The 22298-nt window shown below is 37.1% G+C and overlaps 1 protein-coding gene across 1 annotated transcript; it reads right to left on the bottom strand.

Annotated features, from left to right (window-relative positions):
• Positions 1 to 349: 349 nt before the first annotated feature.
• Positions 350 to 20910, bottom strand: TMEM168 (transmembrane protein 168). Its single transcript, XM_069851289.1, has 4 exons — positions 18981 to 20910; positions 7528 to 7670; positions 4907 to 5181; positions 350 to 1673 (listed from the first exon to the last, which is right to left on the bottom strand). Exons 1-4 carry the CDS (start codon positions 20115 to 20117, stop codon positions 1126 to 1128), a joined length of 2103 nt encoding a protein of 700 aa, XP_069707390.1. The 5' UTR covers positions 20118 to 20910; the 3' UTR covers positions 350 to 1125.
• Between the last annotated feature and the right edge of the window lie 1388 nt (positions 20911 to 22298).

Here is a 22298-nt window from a genome sequence, read left to right as displayed (position 1 = left end):
ATTAGGACCTTGTGGTGAGAAGAACAGAGTTGAGGAATACTCAGGATTCACTCTTGTCCTAAGGGCATAATCTATTCTTTCTGATAAACTTTGCTCATGGTTTTAAGAGATAATGAATTAATCGGTCCAATCCTACATTCAGCATTTTACAGAATCAAGGTCTTAGGCACAGCAAAGACTTCAGATAAACATGGAAGCAAGGCAACACTTGCATTTCTGTTTTTTATCTACGGATTATTTTCTTTGTTAAATACCTTGGGTTTTGTTTCTTTTTCTTCAGGGTAGCTTTTCAAAATACAGACTAGTAAGAGCCTGGAAAAGACAGAACTACCCTAACATGCGAGGGAAAAACTCTCAGCACACTTTTTATTCCACATATGTATTATCTGCTGGGGAATATTAAAAAAAAAAATCACCAGCAAGATCTTGAATTTCAAAAGTAACACTGAAACCTTTTAAAATTGCACTCCATAAAACATCCACGCAGAATCAGAACAGTACAGGGTTGTGTGATTTCCTTGTTTTCTGTGGCAAATTTCCACTGATGGCAGTAGAGAACTGAGGCAGGACCTGAAGATGTAAAAGCAAATAAACCTAAAAAATCTTGATAGCTACTTATGTACAATGGCTATTCATTATTCTATTTTTTTGGCTCAGTGCTGTTTTATAATACCCTTGACACCACCGTATAATTTCATAGAATTTCAAGGACATATATATTGATTTGAATATTAGCTTGGTTCCTTTCTGGTATTTGAACCTTACAGTGAATATAAATGATAAATAAGCGTACTATAACATTCACAGGAGCTGTTGTCCATCAAACTGGTGACTCCAAATGAAGGCTGCTTTAAATAACGCATATGAAGACGCAAACTGTCTCCAAAATGCATGGTCATATTAAACGTCTCTAACATATAGGGACCAGTAACAAAACTCAAATCTACCCTCTTCTGCTTAGGATCACAGTTTCTAACTGTTGCATATACTGTAGCTGCTCAAAGAGCTGAATAAAGTGAATGTAGAAGATTTTTTTTCAAAGAAAAATAGTCATATAAAAAATTTTAACACGGTAAAGTGAGGAAGTTCCCAGAGCTCTCACTTAATTTCCTCTTTGGTTCCTAATTAGGATTTGACGAGTTTGAAACCTTGTCCTGTGTCCAGCACTGTGGGAAGAAACCAATTCATTTTCAATCTTTTCAAGCACCTAAAGCACGCTTTACAGACCCAGAACAGATTGAGACCACAAAACCAGTTTGCCAAATGTACTAATGGATAGGTGATACGTGGGAAGTATATCATCCAGTGTTTGGCAACATCGCTTCCTGTTGGCAGATGCAAAGTGTAGTCGCTCCAGTGTTTTGACACACCGTACACGGCTTTTATGGTACGGCCCTTCTCGGACCAGCTGATGTTGCTGTCAGGATTACAGTTGTACTCAACCCATTGCCTGGTGAAGTCACCGAGCTGTGGAGGGTCTGCTTCCTCGATGTCTACAACTTTGGCCATTTCTGCTCCTTGCACTGCAACATACTGGTCATTTACTTTTCTTACTTCTTTAACCCAAGGCCGGGAGTTCTCACAGTCTAAAATGATGATGAGTCGAGAACAAAAGGTGCCGTTCTTCTCTCTCCACCACTCCAGAAGTGTGTCAAGTCTTAAAGCATCACCTCCTGCCACAAGGGAAAAACATTTAATGTTAGCAGGAAGAAACACAAATCTCTGTAGAATTTTGAGTGCAGGTTCCAAGAATCTCTTATTTCAACACACTGGACAGGAATAATACTAGTTTTCAACTGATCCTCCCTGCTTGTAGATGTTGCAGATCTCCACAGAGGTATTAAATGATTCCACTTGACTGGCAGTATCAGATGATTTCTTCACAGGGTGAAAGAAATTACAGCCTGTTGAAGAAGTTTCTCCCCCAAAAATGTAAAACTGGAAGATTTCCAAAGAAAATCAGGAAATCTTAATATACAAACCCATAGTAACGACTTGTATTGGTACATGGTCCCCAAATTGCTGTAGTTACTTACAGCAAAGATTTGTATAGAAGCAGTTTCCCATTCCTAGGTAAGCCTTCTGCATCAATGAGCAGTAATAATTTCTTTATTTGTTCAAGTTTTAAAGCCTTATAAATAAACTTCATTTTAGTGTAACTATGCACAAGTGAGGTGATTTCAAAACAGAACTGGATAGAACTACCCAAAGAAAACCATCTCATACTTCATACACACGCACAAACACACGCTCAGCTGCTAACCCTGGTGACCTGAAACACATGGACTTATCAGCCGGCACAAGGTTTAGGCACCAAGCTGTGTACGAAATCTGTATGTCTGGCCACATCTGGCCCTCTGGCAGGTTTTGCAGGCTGAAGCTTCAGCAACAGAGACAAAGCTTCATTAGCCCAGCTCTTGCCTTTGCCTTCACTCAAAGAACACGACCTCCCAGGTCGTCTGACTGCTCATACTTCATGCATGACTGGTTAACAGTTTCTTTTATACACCACTGTGTTACATCTCAGCTTCCAACAACAGGGAAACATCATTAGTGAACTAATAAATCCAGTAAGCCTCCTTTTAAAGGTGTCATAAAGCAAGGACTATGCTGCTAACTGCTGTGATGGATCATGTCAGAAGCTGTCAGTAAGACACTACTTTGTCTTAGATACAAATGTTATATTTCATTGTTGCCATCTCCATCCTCTTCACAGGCTGGAAGATGGTACACATTACTAAGGCTGATGACCAAATGTTCCATCTTTCATGAAACACCACTCTCCAGTACCTGTGGTACAATTATACAATCAAACAGCCTTCATCTTTTCAGTTTATCCTTCAAGTTACATTTAGGAACAGTGCTGTCTGGAAGGAGTGTCAGGTTGTGCTCCACGATTTATCTAAAACTAATCACAAAAAGAGGATGCAAGATGTGGCAGCTGCCTGTTCCTCTCCTCTATGTAGCTATACATAACTCCAAGTAGAAGATGAAGTTGTCATAAGCACAGAACTGAAACGCAACTTTGTGAGAAAGTTGAATGCCGCTGCACTTGCACACTGTACCTTTAAGTATAGAAACTTCCCTTTCATTCTGTGGGTTACCTTGGCCCTTACCCTAAAAGTAAAGACAGAACTTAATTTAGGCTACAGCTATTTGAGCAGATATACAGAGATTTAAGCTAGCATGTCACGCTCCAGGCTAGCCAGATGTAAGCCAGGACTAGGCTGGAAGCTGTCTAAATTTTGCATTTAGCTCCATATATTCTGTGTGTGCTGTCAGCTGGAGCACGTGTAGGAGGAAAAGTTTCACTGCTAGCCTGCTCCACACAATGTGTGGACACACTTGGCAGCCGCACAGGACAGCATCTGCTCTTATGGACAAGCCCACTCTATTCTTGGAGAAGTCATTCAGCTACTCTGGTGTACATAACTTGCGCTCAGCTCTGGATACAGCTGTGGGTTTTTTAAATCACTGACAACAAGGCCTTCGAGAAAAAATATATGTTGCTCGTCAACAGGCCTAACGGTTAAGGCACAGAATTGCACCAGAACAGGTACATGGCCTCCAGATTAAAACTGCCTGTGCCTGAACGCCTCAGCACGACTGCACAAAAAGCTCAAATCTGTCAACACTGTACAACAGCAGATGCTCCTGGAGAGAGGCTGCTGACAGCCAGGAGCTTGCAGGCAGAGCTCTATCCATTACAGTGGCTTCTATCCCAGGAAGAAAAAGAAGTTGCAGATTCTCAACATATTTACTAAAAGATTCACTTTTTGCATACAGCAACCTCAGAAGCCCAGTTCCATACCAATGATTTGAAAACTTCAGTAGGTTCATCAACAATTTTCGTACAGCTGAGATAGAACTGACCATTATAAACAGTTTAAAAACAGGGCGGCAAAGGGGGAAATGGTGAAGTCTATCAACATATGACTGGGCATTTATATAGGGGGTTGTAGTCTCGAGGCTACACTGTACCCATAATGACTCCCAAACTCCAGGATGTCAGCAAAATGTAGGTGTTTTTATGATACACAGTTTGTTGCATGTTCGAAGACCTGCTTTTCCATGTATACCTGCCTCCTAATTATTTTATTAATTCTATCTTTCCCAAAAAAAAAAAGTACATCTTAAGGGCGTTCATACAGTCCTTCATGACAACCTAGCTGACAGTGACAAAGAATGCTGTATTTTTCACTCAGAAGTAGGTGTGTCTGTCATGTCCAGGGAATGAGAAGAGATTATGCTTGTTCATTACAGGGAAGAAATATTTCTTGAAATACAAAGGAAATATGTCTTTAGAGCAGAAGGGGATTATTTCCGCTTTACTTTTTTTTGTTGAATTGTAAGGAGAGTAAGAAATCATGCTCAAACTTTTAAGTGTACATCTGGGGTCAACAGTATTTAGACAATTTTGAAAACAGCTAAAAGAATAGTTAGCTGCGAAAGGATTTTTATCCAAGTGACTAAATACTAAAAATTACATGGAAGTTCATACAGTAACATACCCGATTGTCATACAGAGCAAGGTAAGAAAACAGTTGCTTCTTTAGATCAAGTTAACTGCATACAAAAGGGGCTTCGCATTCCTCCACACTCTCCAGTAGCAGAGGCAGTCAGCTTGCAACCTTGCCTATTTTGATGAGTCCCTGTAGCCCCTGAATCTCCCAACAGTCATGTTCTGTATATTACCCTTTCCTCTCTTCCTTCCCTGCCAGGAGATTGTATGAACCTCTTCTCCAAGACTGGTGGCTCTTTGCCATGCTGGACTAGCAGATAATAAACACAACCAAAGGGTCACAGTTTTGCATTACAGTCTAATTTTTTTTAAAGAAAGAATTAATTGCTTTGTAAAGTTTATCAATACAAAAACTATTTATAGAAAAATCCCCATAACAGTTACCTGCCAGTGCCCATTCACCAGTGCCATGTGAGTGACCACTGTAATATAAAATGTAGGTATCATGTCTGGGTCCATCTACTGTCCGAAGTTCAAGGAAAGACTTGATCTTGGAGTGAAGGGTATCAAAGGTCAGTCCGCTTGTAGAGTAGTCACAACCATATGTTTCAATCATGTGATATGCAAAAAATCTTTGGATGGCATTAAGCATGCCAGTGGACCTCAGATTTAACTCTTGCACATGCTCAGGTGGAAGAAGAGTTGGTTGGCCATCAGGACTAAAGAGAACAAAAACAAGTACAACTATAATTTACAATTATTTCATGCTCAGTGGACTCCAGTAATCAGTGATTTTTTTCCTTGAGCTAAATTCAAATTGACTTGAAATGTACAATCCAAAATACTGTATTTGAGTGAGGGACCACTATCTCCCTCTCCCGTCACACTTCTTCACTTCAAAGCGTAGCCTCTACTCAACCCAAAGCTATTTCTGCAGCTGAGAGAGAGAGAGGAGCTGTGACATGAAAATGCTGGGCTTCAACAATTTCTTTAAGTCCCATGAGAGAGCACTGCCCTCACACACAACTGGAAGGAAGGAAAAGCGAGTGCTAATCTGCACAAAACTTCAAGCAAACTAGTCTCCACAAACAGACTAAAGAGAAATCCAAGTACATATTTTGTTCAGATATTTTCAATTAATTTCTCTCTATTCCAAACTAGCCTTTAATTCACACAAACACAGTTCATTCTTACTTGTGCATGCTGTTGAGATGCTGATCTCTGAGCATAAGAAATAAGTTTCAGATAACGGTATTCATAGCTTAGAATATGAAAGTTCTAAGAAAACGAAAATCATGTAGAAATCATGTACATATATAGATATACGCATGTATATAAATGTGTGTGTACATATGAATATGCATATATATAACAAGTGTCTCTGGGTTCCAGTATTCATTTTATTTGTAATTATCTATATATTCTATATAAAAGTATATTTATATATAAAAATATTGATATATTCTCTATAAAAATATATTTATATACAAATATAAATATATAAACATACATACTTATTTTTTAAAATGTCTATGTAGCTATTCATTAATCATGCAAATAAGAGATCTGGTCTTGCAAGACATGCAGTTTTTGGAAGCTCTCAAGCTATATTTTCAGAAAATGAAAAGTATTTGTCCCTCTCCAGTCAAAGTAATAATGGTAACAATAAGGAGCATAACTGACAGCTGTACCAAAGTGGGCTGGTTTATGTTCAGTTACAGACACAGCAAAGATTTGTGGGTAAAAATACGGAGACGGTCTTACTCTACTAATACAAAATACAGCTTCTGTTTTTTATATATATGCATGTGTATATCTGTCCTTCACACATCTTGTTTACAAGCCAGCTTTTAAAGCTATTTTGTTTCTTTACTGGTCTAACTCATTAAATTTTGTACCTTCTTCTCATCTGTCTAGTGCCTTCATGAAGGCTAATGTTCCACTTCTACAATTATATTGTGTGCATCATCATTAATTTTTGTCTCAGCAAGCAAAGACTGGGCCCATTATTGAAGCAGTCAGGCTTTGTTAACAAGGAAGTTTAGTTCTGTCAGGTCCTAAACAGTTGCTCAAGAGTATCTCATCCACTCCAAAATTAGAGGGAACTGCCAGAGCCAGAATAATAAAATGAAAGAATTAAAATGTTGCCATGGAAACAAAAACAATTTACTTTTATTGCAATGTAAATTTGGAAAAAAAAATATCACTAACAACAACGGAGTACTGGGATTTCTTTATAAGACTGTACAGCTGAATACTGTACATGAGGAGCTCAGAGATTTTGTTCTTACAGTATTTTACACTATTTAAGATACTGTGATCTAAAACCAGCATGCCACCCTCTGCTTCTTTGCTGGTTAATTTTTTTCCCTATCCACTTAATCCATTATCCATACACAAGCTGGGCAGTTCTGTCTTTAAGCCTTTCATTTCAACTACTCTGCCCTTCTTGTAACTCAAATAGAAAATTTGCATAGTTCTTGTTTATTGTTTACAAAAGTTCAGTACACACAATTTTAATTATAAGGCTAAAGCAGTATTGCCAGTTTAAAGCTTATAAGAAAAACACATAAATGCGCAAATAATAATAGTACATCCCCCAGCATTTCTCATGTAGTAACATTTATATTGGAAGAAAAATCATCTGTAAATTCACAAATCTAATTTCAACATCCTTTAAATGCAGACACCATCTCATTTAAGAGAATTCAGAATTGTTTTGAACTGATCTGTTTAGTTTATTAAAACTCCTCGTATAAAATATCTGCATTCGGTCAAATTTCCCAATCCACCTGTGTGTGAGGTATGGATTGTGGAATATGCCTATCCATCATGGGTGTGTAAAACATTCATTGGCTTTCTAAAATCAAATTAAATACATATAACAAGGTGGAGATGTAGTTACTTGTTCTTTTTGGAAGGTGAGGAAAAGGAAAAATACAAAAGCTGCCTATTATTTACATTTGTATTTAATTATTGAAAAATACAAGCAACAGCACTGCGTTGCCTGTACAAGCTAACACCATACTTGCACTATGGTGAAGCTGAAATACATGGCACTATACCTGCAAAAGTTGGTGGGAACCACAACAGCGTACCCAACACACGTTCCTCCCAGACAGTTTCCCAGCTCATGGAAAAGCCCGTGAGCCATAGACTCCAGAGGTAAAACGATGAGAAATGCACTCATGAAGATTCCATTAGTTGGCTAAAAGGAAAATAGAGAGATTTAGGTATTGCATGAAAAATCCTTCCTGTCTATTGGTTACAGTTTTATATATAATTCCATGCATTTGATCACACACAATCGGGTCGTGACACATACAAATTATATGTAATGTATACTTATTTTTCCACGTGTTACATGGTGAAGAACTCTAAAGACAAATTAAAGACTTGGGGAGAAGGTGGCTGGTAAGCAGAGATCACTCTTCTGAAAGGAATGCATTTGAAAACACTAACAGCACATTTTAAAAGCCCTGACCATAGCTTAGCTTTACCCATTTAAGCAGGAAAATTAGATGCCACAGAATTACTTATGTGCATAAAATAAGTACATCTCTATACATCTCCAGTATCAGGCCTTAATAAGTAAAGTACAACACAGAATAGTAGGTACCTAGCATCAGATGACAGCATTATTACCAATATAGATTTAACTATTATTGCTTTTTGCACCAAGAGCTATTAAAATATTTTGTGGAATACTGTGTGTCACACAAAAGATGACTTCTGAGAACATTTCTCAACATTACTGCAATTACTGAGAGAGATCATTACCAGCTACATAAATACCAGACGAGAAGGGACAACCACTATGGGACTTTGCAGCATTCACAGAATCATAGAATCATAGAATCACTAGGTTGGAAGAGACCCACTGGATCATTGAGTCCAACCATACCTATCAATCACTAAACCCTGCCCCTCAGCACCGAGCTTTCCTGTTTTGTAGGTAAAAAGCAGTCTTGGAAAAGATTACGCTCATGAACACACAGACAGTTTCTGTGAAAAAAGAAGCTTCAAAAGTTAAGTCTCAACCACCAATGTCAGTAAGATAAAAATGGGCTTCTGAAATGCCAGCTGTCAGTGAAAGGCAGAATAGATACAGATTCATTTTAATTATTGTAATATGATGTGAATGGGTTTAATGAGGCACTAAATGCTTTAGGAAAGGTAGAAATAATATTAATTCATATAATTAAACAAGAATTTTAATATCTATGGTGCATTTATTGAATATTAATTTTTATTATGTAGCAAAGGAAATAAATTCATGGCTACAGGTTTCTGACTTGTGAAGAGTCCCGTGGCTTCTAACCACATCTATGTTTTATTCACCTTCTTTTCATAAATCTACAATATTGATTTTTTAAAAAAATCTGGATATTGCCTTATTATTTAACACTCAGTGATTTGGTGTAGACTGGTAGTTCAGCATTACACATAGACAAAGCCATTAATAATTTGAAAAGTAAATTATATTGAAAAAATAACACCTAAACCAAGTCAGTTCTTGTTGGTACACGGCACTAATTCAACTATATTCAGTTTTTAAACAGGTAAATATTATATGATTTAGTCTGAAAGAACATCCTTACCCACCTAATGCGGTTTTAAAAAGCATCTTGTTATACTTCTGATGAAAGGATCTCACCCATGTGTCCTTGAAATTGCGACAGCAATACTCCTGGCCATGAATAAACACCAGAATCTGATATTAACTGATAACTAACTGATGGCACTATTATCAAATAACTGTTGACTGTTAACTAAGAGGATTATTCTCAAATTCCAACACCTCAAACCACTATAAAACTATATGCAGCTCCTACTATGCTTTGTACAATTCATAACAAATGAAAAGTTTATTTATTTCGCTTCTAGCTTATAAGGACATGAGGACACGACATTGAGCAGACATCAAATTACGTTACAGAAGAACCATGGAGAACTTCCCTCTACCCACAGCCCTGCATACCTTATCGCAGAAGCGCAATTACTATGCTTATTGACTTGCTAACATCTGAAGCACAAAACTGGTTTGTATATAACCAGTGCATCAAAAGGTGATAATACTAGTGTTAATACTGCAATCTGATTTTATGTAATATAATGCAATTTGATGCTTTGGTACTGATAACTTGAATACACAAAGTGTGCAACGTGTGCCTACAAAGCACATATACATTATAGGAGATTCACAATCCCTTTTACGTACATAATTTTCTCAGCCATCTCAGGAGCTGCCTTGCATTGTTCCAGATACAATCCTTTCCCTGTCCCAGTCTCGCCTACATTCAGAGGGTCAGGATCAATGAGTGAGCGAGCCGATGGAATGTATTTAGGACAAGTGCAGAAAACCATTCACATAGTCATTGTTGTTTCAGAGAATAAGGATTTTCAGAAAAATTACCCCAAATCCATACAATTACGTGAAATCAACAGAAGACAGGAAAGCTCAAAAAACTCTAACAATTACGGTGCAAACTCAACTAGTTTCATCATCAATAAGGACTAAAAATACTTTAACTAAGACAATGTAATTTTTATTTCAAATATATCAGCAGAAAGTCCTCATTTTTGTTGTTCAGTTTCCCAAATGCACTCTGAAAACGAAAAGGATTCAGAGCCGCAGCATTAAAAACTTACCAAGATTTGGTTAGTTTTCACTCTACAGAAACTCTGCAAAATTTAAGATTTTGATGCAGTAGTGAAGCTTTAGCTAGATTAGTTCCAAGATTTGAAGACTCAGTTTTGCAGCTGTAAATACTAGAAGGATAATTTGTTTTAAGTTACAAAAAAAAGGACGATTTGGATCCTGTAAAAATTTAACAGTTTGTCTGGAAAAGCTTCCTATTCATGATCAGTTAGTTTGAGGATTTTCTAAACTTTGGAAAGACTAAATGCATGGACTAGGAAGTATTATAATGCATTTTTTTATAACAAATTCAGCTTTTCTATAGTATTTAAATACGGCATACATAAATAGACTATTCCTGGATCTTGTTAGAGCAAACTGCTCTTACACTGCCTTAGTGTTTTGATCAAGTGAACATATTACAAAATAAAACCCACATTTGCCAATAAAAACTACAGCTAAGATAACATCATAAAGAATTACATTATATTATTACTTTGTATTAATTTTATTGTAAAAGTTTTGTCGCAACATCATGTTGTTTGAAACACTCGCTGCACTTCCCTAACCCCCTAAACTACATCCTAGTTAAGCCTACAGTGTTCTACAATAACAAAACTTGAGATCATCACAAAGATTAATAGTTTTCACCAAACTTCTGATTGAGTTTGACTTCTAAAAAACATTTACATTTCACTGTTGAAAGTACTCTTACTTTCAACATGAAGACACTGGCAAGAAAATTCACAAATAAGGAGATAAGGATCCTATACAGAAACTGTAAGGATCATCTTAGCAATCCATCCTGCTCTATATCTTGCTTTGACTTTAGTATTAATGAGGAATGGGAAATACGCTCTGTAGTGCTATGAATCAGCTCATCTCCATCTGAAATTTCAACTTCATCTTCATTTAGAGACCATCTTATTCTATACAGTAGGAAAGTATTGTTAGCATGGATGTTTTACACATATAAAACACCTATCTAATGTAAAGACTTTACAGCAATTTTCAATAGTTTTTATTTAGAAGAAATACATCACTAACAAATTTAAGAATGATTGCTTATGTTTAGGGTAGTTCTTTAGTAAGATAATAAAATATTTTAATTCAGCACTGAAAAAAATTACTGGGGGCATTTTAAAATACCTGAACTACAAAAACTTGAAATAGATAAGAATACTACCTAATTAAGTTAGTAATTCAGTAAGTCTGAAGATAGGTCCCTCTCTTAAGATAACAGCTAACGTGCCAGGTGGAGACTCTTAGTGCTTTATTAAATCCAAAAGATTTGATGACTGGTCCTTAATAGAGCAGATGGCAGCGGATGCATAGGCTGAGCCAGAAAGTGATTTTGTTCCTTCAGCTGTTCGACCCATTTTTATTCTGTTTCTGACTGTACTGGCAATTTCATCCCGCAGTATATCCCCATACTCCAAGTGCCCATCGATTCCAGACACGACTGCTCAAAAAGCAAACAGAAGACAAGGACCATCTCCACAATCTCACTGACAATATGAGAAACTATTTTATTTCTTTTGGGGTTTCTTTCGCCTTTGTCTACCTTCTTCTAAATGAATATTTAGGAAATACACAGCATGTTCTCACTTCAAATAACATAGAAAAGGCATAAAAAATACAGTTCTTGCCTCTGATGACTGAAAGACAAGCAATAAAAGATGGTGAGATTTATGAGTAGTATAATCTTTCCACTTTCTTTAGCTTTTCAAGCAATGTTTATCGTTAAGTGTAACTGTTAAAACATCCAAAGAACTTGGAGATATTTTACAGCCAAGACATTTTATACTCAGAGATAGGACAGCTCCAGTCTCGAGGATAAGTTGGAAGTGGAACAATTCTGTATAGAATGCCCTTCTGATTAACACAGAAACAAATTCCTAAACAGATGTCAACCAAGATGGTCAGACAATCACTGAATGGCTTAGGCTGGAAGGGGCCCCTGGAAACCATCTGGTCCAGCCCCCTGCTTGAGCAGGGCCAGCTAGAGCAGGCTGTCCAGGATTATACGTAACAGGCCAACAACTAGTGAGGCTTACAATGATGTGTATTTATAAGCAGAAATTCTACCCTGCTTTCCATTATCTAAGCTGAATAATGTTTACCGAATTCTATATATCCATATGCACACACATGCATAAGAAAATGTAAAATAAAAAAGTCTGCTTAGTTCCTCTGCAGTGACTCTGCAGAACCAAAGAAGTATACGCTCTGTGATGGAAAAGGCTCGGGAGAAAAAGGATAACATGGTAACCAGTCTACAAGTATTTAATAGATAGCTTATTCCAAATGAAAATAAGATATACCTATTACAGGTAAAAAGAAGCTTAAAGGCAAAATTTGTAAAGTTACAATGTAGATCAGCTACCAGAGCTTCTTTATAACAAATTACTGAATGAAAGAATACTCTCTAGAGAACAATAAATAATCCATTACTTCTGACTATTAAAACAGCCCTAGGAAAATCTAGAAAATATTGTGCAGAAAATAGTTGTCACGTTCCCTGGCAGAATGATTTACTGTGTTGTGTTTCCCATCCCTGATTCCTGTTCAAACTGCAGGAAAGCCTGTGCTTTAGTCATGTGTATTTGTCCCAGCAAAACCGTAAGTGGTTGCCAATTTAAAAGCGCATTAAACGCATTTCTGATTTAATACAAAATTTTGAATTCAGAAATCAATGAGATTTTGACAGCAACCTTAACACATAAATCGGATTCTTTAGATTAACAATTGATAGTTTCTTTCTCTTGTCAGCAGAGATCCCCTTCATGACCCAGGGCCTCTGGAAGCAGTGGTAACAGAAGCAAGGTGTGCTGCCACTGTGGATGTGAGCAGGCAACCTGACATAGCCCCTGGGACAGGACTGGAAACAAAGAAAGCCAAGGAGGGCTGAGCACCTACTGCAGAATGGAAGAAATAAACAGGATATACTGCGTGATTCTGAGAAGAAACGATGAGCACTGAGCAAGAGGGAATTAGGATCCAGCTTAAGAGATGACGCAATAGGGAAGAGGGAATAAAAGTATTAAAAAAGAAACCAGATGAGTAGCATGGCTATTTGAGGAAATATGGAGAGAGGCCAGAGGATTCAACAGGACCCCTGAGATGGGGCTGGAGGAACTGAAGAAAAATAAACTGGACAAAGCCTGAGAAGGACTAGATTAAAAATACAAGTCAGGAAGAAAAGCTGGGGGAAATGAAGAATAAAGACTGGATAATAATTTGCATTCAAAACATTATTTGATTTGCGATGTTAACAGAAGTATGTGCAAATAAATATAGATGTTACTTAGAAAACTTCTTACTATTCAGAAAAAAATCCTGGTTTAAGAGAAGTTAAAAAAAATCACTATCTTCAGTTTTATTAAGGCATTGTAAATTGAGCTGTCAAGAACCACCAGGCAGTCACACCACAATAAAGATTACAAAATCACTAACTCTTCCCTAAAGAAGAAAACACTCATACATACAATAAACTAACTCATCTTTCATGAATAATTCACGTTCAGTAGTACTATTCACCTATGTACAAGTATACTTGCATATCATGACAAATATTATTTCACTAACCCATAAAATTAACTAAAACCAAGAATAATGTACTGAAAGTACTTAATTCCATTACTTTACCTGTCTCTGACATAGTTAATTTTTCTCTTGGTAATATTAAATACAGGTCTTCCAGGGATAATAATTCTCTTTGGCCAGTAATTCAGAAGAAAAACTGTACTGTCACCTTGGCACAGAGCACATAAAACTTCATTTTAAGTTGCTCAGAAAAAGAGTCCTCAAAACCTTTCCAAGATCCTTAATCTACAAATTTTTCATCATTATATTGCCTTCTGAAAGAAGTAGTGCTTGAGTCATTTGCATGACTTCTGCTGGATCTTGTCTCATCCATGAGCCTAATTATGGACTGGCACATGAGGAACTGCTGAAATGAGTAAGCTGGAGATAGAGAGTCCATTGATCTGACCAAAATTACTCACACAAAGGGAAAGGGAGGTGCAGAACACTCACGCAGATCTTGCAAGGATAATATCATTGTACTTCTACCAACAAGTCAAGGCATTTTACCCCCCAGCTAAAGAAGGGATTATTCTCAGCGGCAGACTATTTCCCAGCTGATATGTGCCCCACTGAAAAGCTGTTATTCCATTTTTTAATACAACCAGCTTTAATAAATGACTTCTCATGCCTCCTGAGCTCATCCTCCAGCTTCAGACAGACCTGACAACTCCGCTCTTCGCATTTAAAGCCTAATCTGCTAGAAAGAGATTCCGCTTTCAGAAGCCGCAGTTCTTCCCAAGCACATACCAGGAACTGAGATTTTTAACTCTTGCCTTATTAGAAGGGCTAAGATCTCCTTAAAGAATGGTCCTTGGCTAACTGGGACTTCCAGTCTCAACAGTTCTGCATGAGTCAGAAAACTACTGTAACAGCAAGTTATTATAACTGACTTCACTTTAAAGGCCTTTCCACAAAAGATTTAATATTTTTCTGGCAATTTTAATCAAATGGGATACTCCTAGCCACCAATTAGCAGACAACTGTCTCTTTAGCTCTTGACCTTTCATATACTTGAGATTTATAAGATGCATAGTTATTGTAGTTATTAAAAATGTTAAAATGGCAGATATATTGTGCCTGTAACAAAGTTTCCCATGAAACAGAACGCCTCTTGTCCACCACCCCATTTCTGTTTATAAGTTAACACTCACAGGTGAGCCTGATTCTTTTTTATACACTAAGGATATTTATTTATAGCTGACTGTTGCCAAAGTTTAAGTTTTTAGCCAATTCTGTTCATTACAGGCGGTCAAATGGCAGACCATGAAGCAATTTCAAGCTACCTCTCTTATCAAATGCAGCATCATTAAACAACCTTTCAATACATCTTCAGAGAACAGAAAGTTACAAATAAAAAATGCTTCACCTTCTAGGCGGCACTTAACAGATTTCAAATGTAATTAGCTCTTACTAAAATGACAACATAAAACCCAAACTGCAAGTTGCAAAGACTGAAAACCGTTAATCTTACACATATGAAAAATGTTTCAAACAATTTTAAAGAGCACAAACATGTTTCCAGGAGCTGGTAGGATAGAAGGGAAATATATGTTGAACATTTAAGCAAAGAAAAAAAATCCATAATATAAGAAAATAGGCATTAGGCTGCATCAAAAGTCCATCTAGAAGAATGTCCTGTCTCCAAAGAGGCCAAACAGATGCCTAGGAAAGATTATAATGGCAGATCAAGCACATACGTTTCCTGAATCCTCCAGCCACTGGTGGCTCAATGATTTTCTGAGTCAGAAGTCATTTCCACATAGCAGGTAAGCCTCAGTGAATTTGTTTCCATGAACTTGTTTAGCTTTCTCCCAGGCCTCTGTAACTGCTCAGCATACACAGCATGTCATGAGACACAGACCCAGAGCTGAGTGCTTTATGAGGAACCATGCCCATCTGTCTGGCTCCAACCTGCTTCTTGCCAACTTGATTTCTCTCAACTTTTGTACTGGAACTGATTGACTATTGTCTCTTACTGTTTACCTTCTCCTACATCACATATGATATTTTACATGTTCATCATATTCTCACTTAGTTTTCTCTTTTGCTAACTGAAGCATCCTTGTTTATTCATTTCCTCCATGTAAACTTTTTCATATCTATAATGAATTTCATTGTCCTTCTCTGAACCTTCACTTCTCTTCTTACCTATAGGATGGCAAGTAATAATCTCCTAATAATTCCTAGTATTTAGTTTGCTTTTTTGACCTCTAATAAAGATTTTAATCTGATGCTTTCAGGGAAAGGCATCTAACACAGCCCTAAGACCTCTTTCTCCCACATACTGATGTCACTAGGTTTTTTTCTGCAGCAAAACTTTCTTAAAGAAACAAAATCAAACCCAACCCAACCCAACCTCTGAAATCCCAACCCACCATGTATTAAACAATAACTATTACCTTTAAGGAGGAAAGGCAGAGAGTGTTCTGTCAACAGTCTGTCTTTTTAACTGTTACAATACACGTAAATCACCATAAGGAAAACATGTATTCACTGCAGGAGATTGTTTGCTGCATTACTGTTGATCTTGTTAGATCTCCTGAAACTGAACTCAAAATCCACCACAGGATTCTAAATTAGAGTCTCGAGCCCTTGCATACGCCCTACATATAAGAAAAAATACTATTTTCCTTAAACCTCTAGAATTAAAACAAATGCCCTGCAAGAAGGTAAACTGTGTAGCTAAGCTTTCTTCTAATTATTTTCTAACCTAACACTACCCAGAAAAATAAAGAAAAGGCCACAGTTTCTGGCACTCACTGCAATAAATGACACATCCATTTATTAAATTATGCTCTGACCAGGTCTGATAAAGCATTTCATTTTCTGACAACAGATGGAACAGACACAGTGATCTGCAAGGCAAATATCATTTCTTCTGAAGCAGAAATTATTTTAGTTGTACACAACTGCATTCATAATCTTAAGCTAATTCATTACTACAAATACATGATGCAAGAGATATAAATCTACTAGAAGAAATGTAAATGTAATTATCTACTAAAAATAAATCATTATAAGAAAAAATTGGATTTCCTACAAGGATTTTTGTTTTGGTGCCTTTCACTTTTGCCACTACACTTACTTCTCTTCCCACTGAATAGGCAAATACACAACCTCTCAGACAGACGGGAAAAGCAACAGCTTATCTTATTTACACACAGGACACTACAAATTGAAATTAGCCTCCAGAAGAGACCACTTCTCTCCAGTGACTACGTGGCCAACTTACACACTGGATTTGTTCTGACTGCTCAGTTAGATGGAACCAGGTGGAGTTCTCCATCCAAGTAATTTTAAAACTATGTAATTATTAACTGATGTGTCTGAGGATGCTAAAGGAGGAGAGTAAGGATAGAGAAATTACAATGACTATCTGATAGAGATGGTAAAAAATTGCTTTTACCAGTCATCTAGCATATAAAAATCATAGGCTTGCATTTTGATAAAATCACATAATACTCAGAAGAAAATGTATGGAAGTGTGGGATATTAGCATACTGATATCCCATCTGTTGTTTCCACCTCCCAAACCACTTTTCCATTTCTTTTGGCACATAAGCACATTTACTTCCTCAAAATACATTTTGGGGACTTTCCTTTTGTACTTCCTTTTGGATCTATTTCTTCCTATTGTCCTTTTTGCAAGTCCAGACTAGTTATGCATGCTGATACTTCTCCAAAGAAAGAGCAAAACTACACAGTCACAGAATCACTAGGTTGGAAAAGACCTCCAGGATAATCAAGTCCAACCATTCCCATCAATCATTGAACCATGTCCCTCAGCAACTCATCCACCTGTCTTTTAAATACCTCTAGGTAAGGTGACTCAACCACCTCCCTGGGCAGCCTCTGCCAGTGACCCTTTCTGTGAAAAATTTTTTTCTCATGTCCAGCCTGAACCTCCCTTGGCGGAGCTTGAGGCCATTCCCTCTTGTCCTGTCCCCTGTAACTTGGGAGAAGAGGCCAGCTCCCTCCTCTCCACAACCTCCTTTCAGGTAGTTGTAGAGAGCAATGAGGTCTCCCCTCAGCCTCCTCCTCTCTAGTCTAAACAACCCCAGTTCCCTCAGCCACTCCTTGTAAGACTTATTCCCCAGCCCCTTCACCAGCTTCGTTGCTCTTATCTGGACCTGCTCCAGAGCCTCAACACCCTACTTGTAGCGAGGGGCCCAGAAATGAACAGTCTTCCTCTCTGGCTTGCCTGTCAACCTCTTATGCTTGTCATGAAAAAAAACAACAACCCTCTAACTGAAAAAAAGCCACAAAAGCAAAACCAAAACCATATCAAACAAAAAAACAACACACAAAATCTCACAAAATAACTGTAAATTTCCTTTTCCACCAATTTCTTTAACATCTTGCAGCCTCAAGGTTATTTAATCAAAAAAAATATGCAGGAATGGGCAGCAAATTGTTTTGGAAACAATTTCTGTAAAACACCTGCCATAAACAATATAATTTTTTTATATACTATTATTATATATATGGAATTCATTTAAGAGCTGCATGAGTACAAAAATGATTGTTGTTGGTTTTCAGATCAGCTTAAAAAAGAAAACAGACACTAAGCTCCCTTCACATCTGCAACTGTGACATCACAATATGTACTTTAACTTGGACACTGAACAAGCATTTTGAGAGAAACGTGTCTTTCTGCTAAAGAAAATGTTCTTAATTCAGAAAGGGAAACAAAAATGAAAAAATGCTGTGTAATTGTAGCAACCGGTCTTTCAGAGGATATATCCTGCGATGCAAAATCAGATTTGAAAATGAGACACTTAGAGCACATGCAATACCAATGATTTACTGGATATCTGCTGATCTCTAACTCCACATTAGTGGTATAATGCAAAGCAAAACTGTTCAGAAAAACATTCATAAAATGTGAATTTGCTTTGATGCAATTAAAATAGCCCATAACAAAAGCCCTCTATAATGAGCATTACTAAGGTTCAACACCATGACTTACTTTGAAAACAAATTTTATGACACAAGGAATTCAAAAGCTCCTGAGAAGGTAAACATAAAATACTTTGCACACTCCTTCTGCACTGGAAGCATTAACTCTTCCCATTCTGCCAGCGTAAGAAAGCTAGTTCTGGCAACCTTACCAAGTCACAGCCAAGGCAGCAGAAAGTGTTAAATTTGAAGCACATGCTGGAGAAAACAAGGGTACGAACTTTGAATTCCTGAGCCATAGCACACCATCAAAAGTCCCAGGAATTTTAAGGAGCCAGTTCTGAGGAACATTTTCAACAGGAAGGTCAAGATAAAGAGATTATTACTTACCTGCCAAGAAACGGCTCCCAAAACAGCAGTCGCCACAAGGCTGAAAAATACGAGTTGTTCCGAAATTAAACAGAAGTGACGCATTCCTTTAGATGCCATAACTCTGTCCAGGCTGTTGTTTTCTGCACGGTGGGTATAGTATACCTTGTGACAGTCATTTAGTTTCGTGTGAAACCCCCAAAGAGTTATAAAAAAGATCACATGACAGATCATCCAGAAAATTCCAAAAATAGAAAACCCAGGTATCACAAAATACCAAAGATCCAAATCCCATAGTTTAAAAGCTGCAAGAATGAAAAAGATCAGTTCAATGACTGCAACTGAGATGACAGAAAGCCTTCTGCAAATTTTACCACGGTACAAGTAGGGTTGCCATCGTTCAGTAACTGAAAGTCCACTGAAGTAAACGTCGAGAAGGGGATCTGAAATCAGGCAGCTGAAGAAACATGCCAAGGCAAAAGGGTTTGTGGGGATTTGCAGTGATGGAAAAAAGAGTAAAGACGCAATGGCTCCAAAAATTGCCAAATTTGGAATTGCCAAAAAAGACTTCATACGTAAATCAATAATCAACATGGCCAAAGCTATGACCAACAGAATGATACTCATAGATTTTTCTACCAGCATTGTTGTGCTAGCAATTGCAAATCCAACTAACTCCAAAAATTCAACTGTTGTCAGGAGTGTTGGTCGATGATGGATACAACCACAAATCCTCTCAACAAAAGCACACAATATCCTTAAAACGATAGCAGAGAGGAGCAAATACTTAGTAGCTTCTTCCTTCACATCCGTTTTGAAGGCAGAATTATTAAGAAAACAGAGAAGGCCAAGCAAAAAGCCAAACCACAGATTTGAAAGACTCAAACTTGCTGTTTCCATTGAAAAATAGTAGTACAGTATGCTGGCAATTCCAAGAACAAAGAGCCCCAAAATAAAAATTACCAAAATCAGTGCATCCGCAGTTTTTTCCCATCTGACATAAAGGCCCATGCAAACGGCAACCAGCAGGTTGATTCTGGCAAGATAGCCAAGGTATCTGATCGATGAATGCATGTTCACTTCTTTGTTGGCTTCTTCTAGTCTTGCCATTGCTGCATAGAGACAATGACTAACACAGTAACGTAGTGACCTACACATGTAAACAGCAGTTAGGGGGTTTTACCCACTTGACTGAATGTAAATACTTAGGTTTCATCCAACAAACACGATGCAATCGCCGCCTTCTGTAATATCATTTCAGTAACATTATTTCAGTAACATCATTTCAGTAACATCATTTCAGTGGTCCAGAATCACTTAAGTCCTGGAAGAAAAATTTAAAAAGTTTTAATGCCAAATAATTTCTTTTAATCATACACAGCATGAACATGACACATTCTTTCTCACCGAGGAGTTTAATATCTAAATTAAAACACATAATAAAGACCAAGTAAGTGTGTTGTTAAAGGTCACTCAAATTGGATTCATTATTAAAAACAACATAAAATGTGTTCTGCATAAATCTTATTTCATAATTTGAATGAGAAGAAAAGGTAAACCCAACCTGGCCTGTGCAGTTTTTCCACAAAACCCATCCATTAGGTCTCTCTCTGAGCCATCCATGAGTATCTGAAATATTCCTATAACATTCATTACTTTCTAAAATTGCTAAATATTGTTTTAAAACGTTTTACTTAGTCATTACATTTGCTAAGTTATCACTTTTCACTAAACCTTTTCAGTAGGCTGTGCAAGATTTCTTTTTAGTAGTCAAATAGCTACAGGATTGACAAAAAGAATTCCATCGTCAGTTAATGAGCTTAACCCACACTAGATGATGAAAGAGGATATTACCATTATCTCCATTTCACCCAAGGGGAGCGGACACAGATTTATCAACTGCTCTGGCAACACTTCCAGAGACTTTTCTCAATGTGAAAATATAAGCCTTCATTTTCACCCTTCTATGCCACTTCACCCCCCCATCCCAGAAAAAACACACAAAATGATTGGGATAAAGATTATATTTAGAATACAGGATCTACTCAGATCCATTCGAACAACGTGTTTTTCTTTTTAATGTATTATAGGAACACAAAGTATCTTTAGGAGAATTTTGTAAGAAAATGTGCCTAGACAGCTCTTGCTGGAGATCACTAGCATTTTACAGGATAAGCTTCTTCCTGGTCTGAGTTCAGTCTTGACACACGAGGACCACTGGTGTTTAATCTTACAGAATGTACACATAAACAATACTACTAATTGCTATTATTAGGAAAATAAAATTATTGAGGAAATCTCCATTTCACTGCACTTGCATACTGTTCTACTTATCTACTTTGAAGTCACAACTCTGCTCTGTATGTAAAATGTGTGGTGACTAAGATAACTGATAGGAATTACTCATAGAAGCAGCTTTCTGTGAAACTACATGTAAAGAGAACCACATGTACTTCTGATTTTTTATTCTTTTGTGCCTAGAAACTCTATACCAGAAGTCACTAACAAATAAAACAGAGCTACTTAGGCCTCTAGAGAATATAAGGCAGAACACAACAGGTGGATCACTAAAAAATACAGAAACAAGAGAATAATTTTTTTGTCTTTAAGTTTCTTAAGAAGTGTCACAAATGGCAAAAAGTCTCAGAACAACCAGTTGTCCAAATTCCCTTACTTAATGAAACCCTGTGCAGTGTTTATATTTAGGTACAATTTGTATTATTAATGAAAAGTTTATTTCAGAGTATGATTATACAGGTCAGGGGCAGAGTCCTCAACAAGTAAGGAGACTCATATGTAGCCTCTGCCATTTTTGCAGTAGTTACCTCATCACCCATCTCAGCAAGACTTCTGAAGAGTAAATAGCATGAGAGAGCAGCCAATGTCTCAGGAACACGCAGAGCTAGGTTATCACTCCCTGCTTTCATTTATAATGCTTGGAGAAGTATGAAAGGACACTCTGACTGAAACTCAAAATTTAAGACATTATTCTCTCTCTATTTTTAAATTCTCATTGTTTTAAACCACTGAAAAACAAAAGAAAAGGTGAATTTACTGATTTTCCCATAAGCTTTGGCTGATTTGAAGACTGAGGCCCAGTGTAAAACTGGTGTAGAGACAAAATAGGCCTAAGTAATCTTCTTGTCTAGACTATTTAAGTTTGATAACATACGTTTTCAAATTATGCAAAATACCTAACAACATTGCAGATATTACTTTGGAAGGAACTGTGCCTTAAAAATCTGTTTAATTGAAGCAGAATATGCTTAAAGCAAATGGATACTACACAACGCTCTTGCAAGTTAGTCCACTGGATTTCCATTATGCCTTTTCATAGCA

This window comes from Phaenicophaeus curvirostris, chromosome 1 (genome assembly GCF_032191515.1).
Source record: "Phaenicophaeus curvirostris isolate KB17595 chromosome 1, BPBGC_Pcur_1.0, whole genome shotgun sequence".
Classification (NCBI taxonomy): domain Eukaryota; kingdom Metazoa; phylum Chordata; class Aves; order Cuculiformes; family Cuculidae; genus Phaenicophaeus; species Phaenicophaeus curvirostris.
This window is presented reverse-complemented; position numbering and strand designations above follow the sequence as displayed.